This window comes from Rhincodon typus, chromosome 17 (genome assembly GCF_021869965.1).
Source record: "Rhincodon typus isolate 14 chromosome 17, sRhiTyp1.1, whole genome shotgun sequence".
Taxonomy (NCBI): domain Eukaryota; kingdom Metazoa; phylum Chordata; class Chondrichthyes; order Orectolobiformes; family Rhincodontidae; genus Rhincodon; species Rhincodon typus.
Genome location: NC_063348.1, coordinates 35,464,326 through 35,478,329, shown reverse-complemented (window position 1 = coordinate 35,478,329; position 14,004 = coordinate 35,464,326). Strand labels below are relative to the sequence as shown.

Below are 14,004 nucleotides of genomic sequence, written 5' to 3'. Positions count from 1 at the left end.
TATCGAGGAGGCTGAAATTTCCAGTGAGCTTACCTTCTTGTTTTCCAGCTGAGTGCTGACAGTCCGGTTTCTCGCCCTGGACCGTGTGTTGGATTTGCTGTAATTGGCTGATACACTCTCCAGATCACGTAACATCCTCCCTTGCTTCAACTCCATCTGTGGTTACATTTAGAAAACAAATCCCTACCTTTAATCAACTGAGAAGATTGGTGAGGACAGGCTGCATAGACTTGGTTTACATTATCTTGAAGTTAAAAGGCTGAGGGATGATGATACTTCTCCCATCTAGAGTACCTTCCTGTATTGAAAGGTGCCGTATAACAAGTTATTTTCAACAATAATTTGCATCTATATAACAGAACACTGATAGCACAATAAACAACCCCAATCAACTTCACAGAGGTAATACAAGACAAAATGTAACACCAAGCCACTGAACAGCATTAGAACAGATGGCAAAAAGTTTGATCAAACAGCTAGGGTTTAAGATGAATCTTAAAAGGACTGAGACAGAGGCTGAGAGATTAAATGACGAAGACCGAGAGTTTAGGAACCAGATAACTGAAAGAATGGCCATTATTACTGGAGTGACTGAAGTCAGGGAAGGTCTAGAGGGCAGAGCTGGAGCAGTGCAAAAATCTCAAGAGTGTTGAACATAACCTGCATGAAAAGCAGAAGAATTTATTAACACTGGCACAGAAGTTAAAAACTGCTAAATTGCATACCCTTGAGTTTAGAAGATTAAGGGTAATCTGATAAAGGTTTTGAATTAATGATTTGATTGGGTGAATACTGAGAGTCCTGAATGAAGTGTCATCTTAAACTTAGTGCTAGGCAGCACGGGGGAGGGATCAAAAACACTATTCCACATAAATTAGTTGTGGAAATCTAGATCCCACCTCCCCAGCTGGGGGACAATTTCAGATTTCGAGACTGACAGATTTATTCCTATTGATACTGGTATGGGGACAATGCTGAATGGCCTTCTTTTGCTCACATCAATGACTGGCTTTCACTAAGTCAGCATGCATTTGCTTCAGCACAAGATTCCCTGTTGTTAACAGCTACGTACAAAAGCCTTGGAGATTCTCATGTAGAGACATTAACTGATGATTGCACAGCATTCAGTACTGTTTTGACTCCTCGGGTCCTGAAGAGCTTTGTGTCCATGTGCAGCAAGACCTGGACAATTTTCAGGCTTGGTTTGTTAAGTAGCCAGTAACATTTCCAACAAGAAGTAATCTAATCATCTCCCTTTGACGTTCAATGCAGGTACCACCACTGCATCCACCCTATCGATATAGTAAGGATTACCATTGACTAGAAACTTAACTGGACCAACCACATAAATACCTCGCCTACAAAAGCAAGTCAGAGGTTTGGTATTTTTCTGCGAGTAACCCATCGAGACTTCCCAAAACCTGTCCACCATCCATAAGGCAAAAGTCCTTGATGTGATGGAATTATCCCCTCTTGTCTGGATGAATACAGCTCCAACATTACAAGAATCCTGACACCATCCAGGACAATGCAGCCCATCCCTTCCAGCAATTAGAACACTCACTCCTTCCACCACTGACAGACAGTGTATCATTTCCAAAATGCACTGCTATAACTCCAACAGGGCTCTTTCAACAGAATCTTCCAAATCCACACGGGTTCACCTGGGAAGACAAAAATGCAAAGAGCATGGGAACACCACCACCTGCAAGTTCCCCTCAAAGCCACACACTTTCCTGACTTGGAACTAGATCGTGTGCATCACTGTCTCTGTCAAAACCCTGGACCACTATTCCTAGCAGCAGTACAGTACCTAGTGCAGGGACCGCTGTGGTTTAAGAATGCAGCTCACTACCACCTTTTCAAAGGTAATTAGGAATGGACACCACATTTCAGCTCAAACAGAATCTCCACTTTACCTTTTTAGCCAATTAGATTTAAGATTAGAGAAAGAAACAGCACATGCAGGAAATCAGATAAACCAGAGCCAAATGAAGCACAAAAAAGAGAAATAAAGGGGTGGGAAAATAAAACTCCATGAAAAGTCGGAGAAAGCCAAGACAGTAAAAAAGGGAAAAAAAGTGTTTACGTTTTAAACGTAAGGAAGCTTCGAGTAATTTAGACTTAGAGGAATGAGACTCTGCAGTTTCAAAGGCTCCCCTTCTGGGCCTTCAAGTTATATGTGAGGACTACACAATCACGTCAAAAGCAAAAAGAAAGTTGCTAGAAAAGCTCAGCAGGTCTGGCAGCATCTGTGGAGGAAAAAACAGAGTTAATGTTTCGAGTTCAGAAGAGGAAGGGTCACCGGACCCGAAATGTTAACTCTGTTTTTTCCTTCACAGATGCTGCCAGAACCTGCTGAGCTTTTCCAGCAACTTTGTTTTTGTTCCTGATTTACAGCATCTGCAGTTCTTTTGGTTTTTACAAAATCACATCATTGGGAATCCTTATATTATGAAATCACAACTCTGAATGTAAACGGCAGAAACTTTAATTTTTATTTATACCATAAATCCAGCAATTTGTGGATACTGATGAGATGATTGACAGAGAGATTTCACTTGTGCCAAGTCAACATCAGACTGGCGCAAAGTGCCCAGCAATTTGAGCTGATTCACAACTCGCAATGTGTTGTCCCGTTTTCACAGTATAGATTTTTATTTGTACACAAATAAAGGCAGTCATTGTCCAGGGCAAAGCTAGCAGCTGCTTCTATGGCCTTCACACCATCAAAATCAGTATTTGTAGATGAATGCACAATATTCACTACCATTCATAACACCTCAAAAATTATGTTATACAAGAACGAGAATCTAACAATCGCTCCCATCATATTCACTTACATTATCACTGAACTATCCCACTATCAACGTAGTGTGGTTACCACCACCCAGAAAATGAACTGGAAGTGGCCATAAAAATATATGGTTACAGAGCAGGAGCAAATTATTGCAGATTCTGACATCTGTACTGAAAACAAAAAATTCTGGAAATCACAGCAGGTCAGGCAGCATCCATGGAGAGAGAGCAAGCTAACGTTTCGATTCTAGATGACTCTTCATTGGGGAAGAAGGGGTGGAGGGAAGGTAACAAAGTGGAGTTAATGTCACAATCAGACCAACCATGATCATATTGAATGGTGGAGTGGATCAGATGGGCTGAATGGCCTACTCTTGCTCCTATTTCTTATGTTCTTATGGCCACAAATACAGTGCCACCTCCCATGAATGGAATAACAAAACAAACACAGGTTGGTTCAAGTATGAGTATGCCTGGTGATGGCTTATTTAGAACACTGACTAACCTGAGGGTATAACAAATAAACATAATCAATGCAGCAAGCTTGGAATGATTACAGCTTGGAAGGAGCCTGTCAGGTCAGCCAGATACCTGTAACAGTGAATCAGCTTGTTCCACACATCAGTCTTTCCTTGTAACTTTATCAATTTTTTCCCCTCACGTGCTTATCCAATTCCCTTTAAGGCTATGATTGAATCGGTCTTCACCAGTACCTTCTCAGTGTATTCCAGATTCTAACTACTTGCAGCATAAAAACGCTTTTCCTCATATTGTTATTTCAGGTGTTTGCCAATCACTTTAAATCAGTGTTCACTTGTTCTCAATCCATCCATCTTTAGAAACCGTTCTTCCCTATCTAATCAAATCCCTTGTGATTTTAAACATCTTGACAAAATCTCCTCACAGCCTTCTCTACTCGAAGGAGAACTCTTTCCAAGTAACTGAAGTCCCTCATCCCTGGAATCATTCTCTTGAGTCTTTTCTAAACCCTTTCCAATGCCACTGCATCCTTCCTAAAGTGCAGTGCCCAAAGACTGGACTCAATTCTCCAGTTCAGGCCAAACCAATGGTTTATAAACATTAACTGCAGCTTATTCTATGTCTGTTCTCTATTCTTATACCACTTTTAGAATTAAATCTTTCAATTTGTGTTGCTTCGTTCCTCCTAACTTCACATTTCTCTCTATTAAATTTAATCTGCCATACGCCACAGTTTAGAAACAGGCTACGTTGTTAAAATTTAGCATTAACTTCCTCACTATTGATAAGACTTTCAAGTTTTGTCTCATCTGTAAATTCACCCAATTCTACACAATTAATATATAACGAATAGTGATGGTCTTGATACACACTCCTGAGCAAGCACAGTATAAATCTTCGCCCTGTTTGAAAAACAGCAACGACACTGGTTTTGTGTCACTCAGCCAGGTCTGTATCTGTGCTGTCACCATCCCTTTTATTCCATGAGCTATAACTGTGCTGTCAAACCTGTTGTGTGGCACTTTATTAAACACCTCTTGGAAGTCACTGTACACCATCTCTGTCATATTGCCCTTTTAGCTGTCCCCCACCTCCTCTCACCCCCATCCCCAGCCCTCCGTTACCTCAAATGACTAAGTCAAATTAGCTGAACACAACCTTTTTAACAAATCTGTGTCGGCTTCCCTTCAATAATTCATAGTGCCCAAGTGAGGAGTAAATTTTGCCATGAATTATCGCTTCCCAAAGCCTTCCCATCACAAGAGGTTAATAGTGACTGCCACAGTCGCTGTGCTTACCCGTTACACCCTTTATGTAACAACTGTAATCCTCCAGTCCTCTAATAACATTCCTGTACCTACGGAGGTTTGGAAAATTATGGCAATCTGACCTTAGCTTCTACTCTTGCTTCCTTCAATATCCTTGGACACATCCCATTCAACCTTGGTGGTGAGTACAGTTAGCCTCCTCTCTTTCAATTTTCAGCCTATCAAGTTTCTCAATTCACCCTCTTTCAACACAGGTTTGACAACACCTTCTTTGGGAAAGATCGATGCAAAATACCCAGACAATTCAGGATTAGAAAAACCACTTGGAAAGTTTTAATTCAAACAAGATGAGTAGCTCCCTCATGTTGTTGCTTGTAGTTGGTAAGACCTGCAGCACAGTTGTAATGTCGACCTGTCTAATCTTTTCAAGACTGTAATTCAAATGGAATACAACATCTTTCTTCCCTACAGACAGTGTACAGAAAGTCACCATGTGCAAAGCAACACTTATAGCCATTGTACTTATGTGGCTAGTCCAGTGAAGTTTCTGGTCAATGGTAGCCCCCAGGATGTTGACAGCAGGGATTCAGTAACAATGATTCTTTTAAATGTCAAGAGGTGATGGTTAGATTCTCTCTTGTTGATGATGGTCACTCCCTGGCATATGTGGCGTGAATGTTGCTTGCCACTTGTCAGTCCAAGCCTGGATACTGGCTAGATCTTTCTGTACTTGGGCTTCAGTATCTGATGAGCTGAACACAGTGCAGTCAGTGAACATATCCACCTCTGATCCTTATGATGGAGGAACGGTCATTGAAGCAGCTGAAGATGGTTGGGGCGAGGACATTGGTCAGAGGAACTCTTGCAGAGCTGAGATGTTTGACCTCCAGCCACCACAACCACCTGGCTTTGTGCTAGATATGACTTCAACCAGTAGAGAGGCTTCTCCCGATTCTTACTGATTCAAGTTTTACTACAGCTGTAGACAGAGAAGGAATCAGGGTTATGGGGAAAAGGCAGAAAAGTAGAGTTGAGGATTATCAGATCAGGCATGATCACATTCAATGATGGTGTAGATATGTTGGCCAAATGACCTACTTCTGCCCCTACCTCCTCTGATCTTACCAGGTCCTGATGGATTTCAGCTATGGTCTTGAATGAAGTGATTAATGAGGTGGGTGGGGTATTGCTGTTAATTTTCCAAGCTCCATCAGACACAAAAGTAGCAACTATAACACCAATATTCAAGGTAGGAGGAAAGCAGGGAGCTACAGGCTTGTAGTTTGACTACAGACTATTGAATATAGTCAATTATAGCTTTGACGTCAATTGTGGGAAGGTGCTAAAACCACACAATGTAATATTAATATGGGAAAATGGAAAATTGTTCACTTTGGCAGGAAGAATAAAAGGGCAGAGCATTATCTAAACAGAACGACCGCAGACTTGCAAGATGCAGAGGTATTTCAATGTAGGAGTCAGAAGAAGTTTGCATGTGGATACAATAAGAAATCAAGATGAACTGGACATAAAAGGATATTATTCTTCAGTTATCCCAATGCTTCGGCATTAGTGAGATCTCCTCTTGAATACCGTGTGCAGTTTTGATCTCCTTACCTAAGGATGTAAATAGTTCACAGGCAGTTTAAAGGAGGTTTAGCAGATTGATACCTGGAAATGAGAGGATGGTCTTATGAGGAAAGTTTGGACTGGCTGGGCTTGATTCCATTTGAGTTTAGAAGAGTAAGGAGTGACTTGTTTAAGTTATTCAAGGTCGTGAATGGACTTAACAAAGAGAATGTGGAAATGATATCTTCTCTGAGAGTCCAGAACTAGGGAACACAGTTTTACAATTAGAGGTCACCCTTTTACAACAGAGGTGAGAGGAATTTTCTGCTCTCAGAGGGTTACACAACTTCGAAACTCTCTGCCTCAGGTGAAGTCATTGAATATTTTAAGGGCAGAGGTAGATTCCTGTTACTGAATAGAGGAGCAGGCTTGAGGGGTTGAATAATCTATGTGTGCTCCTAATTTGTACACCTGTACATAAACACAGATTAGCTGGTCAACATCATACTATTGTTTATAGTTTGCAGCCCCTCAAGTCTATTCCACCATTCAATGAAATTATGGCTGATCTGTCGCCTAAATTCACATAGCTGCCCTTGGCCTATATCCCTTAATACCTTTGTCTAATAAAAATGCATCCGTCTCAGATTTAAAATTGGCAACTGATCCAGCATCCACTGCAATTTGCGTGTGGAAGTGCTTCTTAACATCTCTCCTAAACAGTAAACCGAATTCTCAGACTATGCCCTGAAGTTCTAGAATCCCCAACCAGTGGAAATAGTTTATCTTTATCTACTGTATTTTCCTGTTAATATCTTGAAGACTTCCATCAGACCACCCCTTAACCTTCTAACGTCTAGAAAAGACAGGCCTAATCTGTATAATCTCTCCTCCTAATTTAACGCCTGCAGTCCAGGTATAATTCTTGTAAACCTACACTCTACTCCCTCGAATGCCAATCTATCCTTCTGAAGGTGTGGTGCCCAGTCTGCTCACAGTACTCCAACTGGGATCTAACCAGGGTTTTATATAACTATGTAACTTTTGCATCCTTAAACTTCAGTCCTCTAGAATAAAGACAAGCATTCCATTAGCTTTCTTGATTATTTGCAACACCTGTTTGTGACATTTTAAAGATCTCCGCACTTGAAATCCCAAAGCTTCTTTGGAGATCTAAGATATAGACTCAGAGTAAAACAGCATGGAAACAGGTCTTTCAGCCCAAACTGGTCTATGCTGACCATGGTGCCCACTCAGTTATTTCCAATTGCCCGCATTTGGTCCACATCCCTCTAAACTCTTCCCATCCATTTACCTATCCAAATGTTTTTAAAAGTGCTATTGTACCTGCCTCAACCACTTTCTCTGACAGCTCATTCCACATACGCACCACTCTCTGCGTGAAGAAGTTGCCTCTCAGGTCCTTCTTAAATCTTTCCCCTCTCACCTTAAACCTACGCCCTCTAGTTTTCAATTTCCCATTCCTGGGTAAAAGACTATATACATTCATCCTATCTATGCCCCTCATGATTTTATACACCTCAATAAGGTCACCCCTCATTCTCCGATATTCCAAGGAATACAGTCCCATCCTGGCCAACATCTCCCTATAATTCAGGCCTGCTAGTCCTGGCAACATTCTCGTATATCTACTTGGCACACTTTCCCGTTTAACTATATCTTTCTTATAACAGGGTGACCAAAACTGTACATAATAGTCCAAGTGCAGTCTCACCAAAGGCTTAGACAACTGTGACATGACATCCCAACTCCTACACTCAATGTCTTGACTGATGAAGGCGAACATGCTAAGTGCCTTCTTCACCACCCTGTCCATCTGTGACGCCGCTTTCAACAAACTATGTACTTGTACTCCTAGGTCCCTCTGTTCCACAACACTCCTCAGGACCTTATCATTTACTGTATAAGTTCCACCTTGGTTTGACTTTCCAAAATGCAACACCTCACACTTACCCGTATTGAACTGCATTTGCCAATTCTCAGCCCACTTCCCCATCTGATCAAGACCCCTCCTTCCTCGCTATCAATGATACCAGCTAATTTTGTATCATCCGCAAACTTACTAATCATGCCTTGTACGTTCACATCCCAATCATTTATGTAAATAACAAATAACAAAGGTCCCAGCACTGACCCATGGCACACGACTAGTCACAGGCCCCCAGTTCAAGAAACAACCTTCAACCATCACCCTCTGCTTCCTACCATCGAGCCAATTTTGAATCCAATTAGTGATTTAACTTCATACTATCTAGAAAGTTCCCTGATCTACTATTTTTCAGTCCAAAATGGGTATCCTTACGCTTGTTTACACTGAAATCAATTTGCCAGTTTTGCTCATTCACCTAGAATAAACTTACAAAGGGATATTAATAGACTATCTACATTATCTACAGTGTTGCCTAACTTTGTGTCATCAGCAAATGTGGACACATTACCTTCCATGCAATATCCAAGTCATTAATAAATAATATGAATAATTGAGGCCCTAACACAGATCCTTACAGGACAGGACAGGTCACATCCTGCCAATTTGTTTAGCTACCCATTAACCCTACATTTTGTCACGTACCACGCAACCAATTTCCCAGCCAAGTCAGTAATGTGTCTTCAATTCCATGGGCTTCTACCTCAATTAACAGTCTGTTATGTGGGACTTCATCAAATGTCTTCTGGAAGTCTACGTAACCAACATACATAAACAGTCCCCTATCCACTACCTTAATCACCTCTTCAGAAAAAAAATCTTGAGATTTGTCAGGTATGACCTACCTGTCAGGAATCCATACTGGTTCACCGTGATTAACCGAAAATTTTCAGGGTGTTCAGTTACATCATCCTTGATCTTAGACTCCAACAACTTCCCCGACACAGATGTTAGTCTGACTGGTCTCTCATTTCCTGGTTTTCCTCTTTCACTCTTCTTAAAAAGCAGAGTGCAATTTTCCAATTCAGAGGGACAACTCTTGTAGTTGGGGGATCTCAAACTGTAGCTAGGGCATCTACAATGTCCTCCCCTATTTCCCTTCACACCCTCGGATGGAAACTGTAAGGTTCTGGGGATTTGTTATTCTTTAATTCCATCAAATTTCTCATTACCGATGTTTACTTACATTAATTTCATTCAGTCCTTGTTCCCAATCCACTATTAATTTCTCAGGACTGCCACCAAGCTATTCTACTTTTCTGCTGTAAATACTGAGGCAAAGTAATTATTCAATGTGTCTGCCATTTCCCCACTATCATTGACAATATCCCCACTTTCAGTCCCCAAAATTCCTCCTAACCACCTGGCTTCCTTTTATGTAACTATAAATTTTTTTCTTACTGATTTTGATATCCCTGGCAAGTTTCCTTTCATAATCCCTTTAAGCGGGGAACTACATGGCACCTTGTTGAGCAAATTAACTGTTGAAATGAAGGAAACAGTGTAGTTACTAAACTTCAGTGGTGATGAAGTGCTTCGGACACCCACTGTGATTGTGAATGGTGCTGCAGAAGTGCAAACTTGTATTTTTTTTGTATTATGATCACCTTCTCTACGTGGAATGACTTGATTATACAAAGTGAATTGAGTTTACACGCTCTGATTCCCTGTGGTATGAAATTTCTTCCAGGACTTTTTGGCTTACTGCCTGGAGTTTCAGGAAACCCTCTGTTGAAAAGATGTCTCTTTGTACACATTAACATTCCTGTCTGGCGCAACTGATTTAGGTTAACTTTTTAACACCTCCAGTTGGAGTATACATTTTCCACCTTATATTTGGTGAGTTAACCAATTTTAAAATCAACGCTTAAAGCTGACTATCTTTAGATAGTAATTACAGCACAGAAACAGGCCTTAGGGACCAATGTTTTTTATACTCCCCATGAGTCTCTTACACTCAACTTCACCTCAAATTATCAACATTCCTTTCCACTCCTTTCTCCCTCATGCATTCATCCAGCTTCCTCTTTAGGACTATCGTATTCAATTCAACTACATGCTGTGGTAGTGAGTCCCAAATTATAAACACTCTCTGGAAGAAAAAATAAGTTTCTCCTCAATTCTCTATTGAATTAATTAGTGCCTATTTTATATGTCTGATTTTTAGTTCTGGTCTCCCAGATAGTGGGAGAGATCTCCTCTATCCCTATGTTAAAGGTTTCGATCAGGTCACCAACCAGGTGATTCTCTACACTATAGAAAAGGACCGCCAAGGCTGTTCAATCTTTCCTGACATCTCTTAATCCTGGAATCAGCCTTATAAATCTTTTTTGCACCTTCTCCAGTGCTTCTCTATTTTTTTTGGCAATTGACAACTGAACCATGCTTAGGACTCCACAAGAGATCAAACCAAGGCTAGATACAAGTTTAATTCAGCTTCCCTGCTTTATAATTCTATTCCCTAGAAAACGAACTCTGGGGCTTTGCTTTTTCTTAAATGGTCTCATAACCCTTACTGATTTGTCTACCTGCACTATAGGATAGAACTGTTCTCTACACCATTTGGGCACTAATTTCTTTGGCACATATGGTTCTATCATACTGTAGTAATGAAGTGTCTCAAGGCATGTCTTCGGCTCATTTCTCCATGTTTTGCACACTTGTAATCTAAGAACCTTCCATTTTCAACTTCAAATGAACAACATAATCAGGGAAAAGAATGGGACCCTTTGTTGGACCTGGTTTAGCTTGCAAAAGGACACAGACTATCAAGCTGCTCTCTCATCACAGAGAGATAACTGGTGGTGGTTTAACCGGAGGGTCACCATCCCTCAGTTAAGGGGAGAGGTTGTGGAGAGTCCCTCACGCTAACCCCAACAGTGTGGGAATTGAACCCATATTGTTGGCACCACTCTACATTACAAACCAGCCATCCAGCCAACTGAGCTAATTGACCACCTTAATTTTGCTTTTAATTGAATTCATGGCAGGATTTGAGCCTGGGTCCCCTGACTATTACTTGTGTTTCGGTATTCGAGTGATAATACCACTTTGCCATTGCCTCCCAACATCACACTTACAGTGTCTAAATTGAAACTACTTTGCATTAAAAGAGAAAAATCATTCCAAAAGGCAGTAAGCAGTATCTGAATAAATTACCCCCAAGGTGTGTTTTCAGTCTCTCATTAAAATTATGATCAGGATTAACAACTACTACTTACCATAGGCAGGCAGACTCCTCTTTAGCAATGAATAGAACTGATTAAAGTTCAAAGGTTAGACAAAAGATCAGTTTTTTTGCTAAAAAGAACAAAAATTGTAATCTGGAAACAGGTGCACACATTGCAAGCACTCCAGGGCAAGAAACAACCCACCCCCCACCAACGATATCTCTGCCCTTCAAAGTCTGCTTTCTTGGGCACCCAATTCCATCTCCCATCACTTGTGCCTTCAGTCGTTCGGGCCACAGGCTCTGGAATTTCCTTGTTAAACATCGCCCATCTTTACAGTTACCACCTGAAAAGTCTACCACTTAACATCCCCTAGAGTGACTTGGTATTAAACTATCAGTTTAAAATCTACAAGTCTAAAATCTCTGGAATCTACAAGTGTTATCCGTTGACCAGAGTTGAACTGTTCCAGCCGTGTAAATATGACTGTAAGAGGATCAAGGGTTACAAGAAGAAGGCAGGAGAATGGAGTTGAGAAACATATTAGCCATGATTGAATGGCAGAGCAGACTCAATGGCCCAATTCCATTCCTAGATCTTATGGGGAGAGGCTAGGAGTTCTACGGTGAGTGACCAACCTCCTGTCTCCCCACAAGCCTGTCCACCATCTACAAGTCTGAAGTCAGGAGTGTGATGGAATAGTCCCCATTTGCCTGGATGAGTGCAGCTCCAACAACATTCAAGAAACTTGACACCATCCAGAACAAAGCAGCCCACTCGACTGGCATGCCGTGAAAAAATCCTCAATTTTCACTTCCTCCACCACCAACAAATTGTGGCAGCAACGTGCACCATTACAAGACGCACTACAACAACTCACCAAAGCTCCTTCAATGGCACCTTCCGAAGCTGGAACCTCTACAGCTCCTTCACTGTCGCAGGGGTCAAAATTCTGGAACTCCCTTCCTAACAGCCTTTTGGGCTTACCTACCTACCTCCCCTCCCCCAACTATTTACTGCAGTAGTTCAAGAAGGGAGCTCACCACCACCTTCTCAAGGACCACTAGGATCGGACAATAAATGGTGATCTTTCCTTCATCCTGTGAAATGAATAAAAGTAATTTTTTTAAAAGTGCTGGAGAAACTCAGCAGGTCTGGCAGCATGTGTGGACAAAGAAATAGAGTTAATGTTTCAAGTCTGATATGAGTCTTGTCCAGTTCTGAAGAATCAAACTGGATTCAAGCTATTAACTCCCTAACATTTCTCCCTCCACAGATGCTGCCCAGCCTGCTGAATTTCTCCAGCATTTTCCATTTGTTTTAGTTTTGAGGAGTTGCAGGAGATTAGAGATAGGGATGGAGTATGACCATGAGAGATTTGAGTAGGAGGAAGATCAGAGAAGTTTAAAGTTTGAAAAACTGGTCAAGTAAGACCCATTGCAGATCATCCAGGTTGTTCATTATCTCAGAATTTTTTTTTAAAAGACAGCCAACTGCATTTCCAGGAAAAACACATCAAAAAATCCCAAATCAACGATTACAACTAAAGCATTTACAACTTTACTTCATTGGGAGAGTCCAATGGACTCCATGAATAACCAAACTTGTTTGACAGGAAAACACTTTCGAGGATTTTTTTGAAACATCACTGGATGGTTTGGAGACAAGGACTGCAGATGCTGGAAGCTAGAGTCAATAAATGAGGAGCTGCAATAGCACAGCAGGGCAGACAGCATCGAGGAGCAAGGACTTCCCTGTACCTCGGATGCTGTCTGACCTGCTGTGCTTTTCCAGTTCCACGTTCATTGACTCACTGTGAATGGTATTAGGGGAAAAATACTAAAAACATGAAAACGAAGCAAAACTTTGGAACTTGAGAGTAAGTCCGACCACTTTCTAAAACTGCGCCGTAATTCTCTTCTCTCCTACAATCCATTATCCAAAAACAAACAGCCTCGTGTAGAAGAAAGCAAAAAATATCAATGTTATTGAGCAGAATGTGCAACGGGCAGGGTCTGATTTCTCCACTTTAAACTGCAATGGTTTCCTTGCAACAATTTTTTACTTATTACGTTAGTCTTATATCAATGGTTACTAACTGCAGAGCGATGAATAACCTGAAGATAGATCCAACAACTTCCTTATACAAGTTACACTATCTTGTGTAAAACGTCGGGAGATTGAACTTTACAACGTAACTTAGTTACAATAATAACTCTCATGTACCTCACTACAGGGATGGATGAGTAATTGGTCTGACAGCTGCAATGCAATAGAATTCAGAAACTACAAAAGATACACGTCCTCGACAGAAAACATAGCCATTTGGGATTGGGAAGCGGTACATTTCGTGAGTTGCATTAACTCAGAGGAGCGTTCAAAATGAAAATCGTTTACCTCCCGAGCGGCTCCTTGTAGCTTTTGTTGTGTGTCCTCCATCAGCTCTTCCACCTCCTCAAACATCTCCCTGAGACTCGTTTGGTGCAAGCTGCCTGTCGCATCTTCCTGGGGTAGTTCCCTGGGCAAAGGGGGGATGCAGCGAGCAAAAGGGGCCAGGGACAGGAACAAGAGGAGCACGGTGCTCTGCATACTGCACGATGCGCCAGCCCGCTGTTGTAGCTCTGTAAGATGCACGGCCCCAATGCAGCAATCTTTGCGAGATTCACCGCTCCTCTCTACTACACCATGCACCGCTTCCCTCTTCTTCGCTGCAGCCCCTGCAGCGTGCACCTCCCCTCACCCTCTCCGCTGCAGCCCCTGCACCGTGCAC

At 41.6% G+C, this 14,004-nt stretch overlaps 1 protein-coding gene across 4 annotated transcripts in view; it reads right to left on the bottom strand.

Annotated features, from left to right (window-relative positions):
- The window catches only part of LOC109933402 (dickkopf-related protein 3), a 72,418-nt gene that overhangs the window by 20,514 nt on the left and 37,900 nt on the right, over positions 1 to 14,004 (bottom strand). For 2 of the 4 annotated variants that reach the window (XM_048607248.1, XM_048607247.1), the window contains one exon: positions 34 to 156. In XM_048607248.1, the coding sequence (XP_048463205.1) occupies positions 34 to 156 (123 nt within the window). Of the gene's footprint in view, positions 1 to 33; positions 157 to 13,631; positions 13,987 to 14,004 lie in introns of those variants that run through there. The other 2 variants (XM_048607245.1, XM_048607246.1) reach the window with 2 other exon arrangements.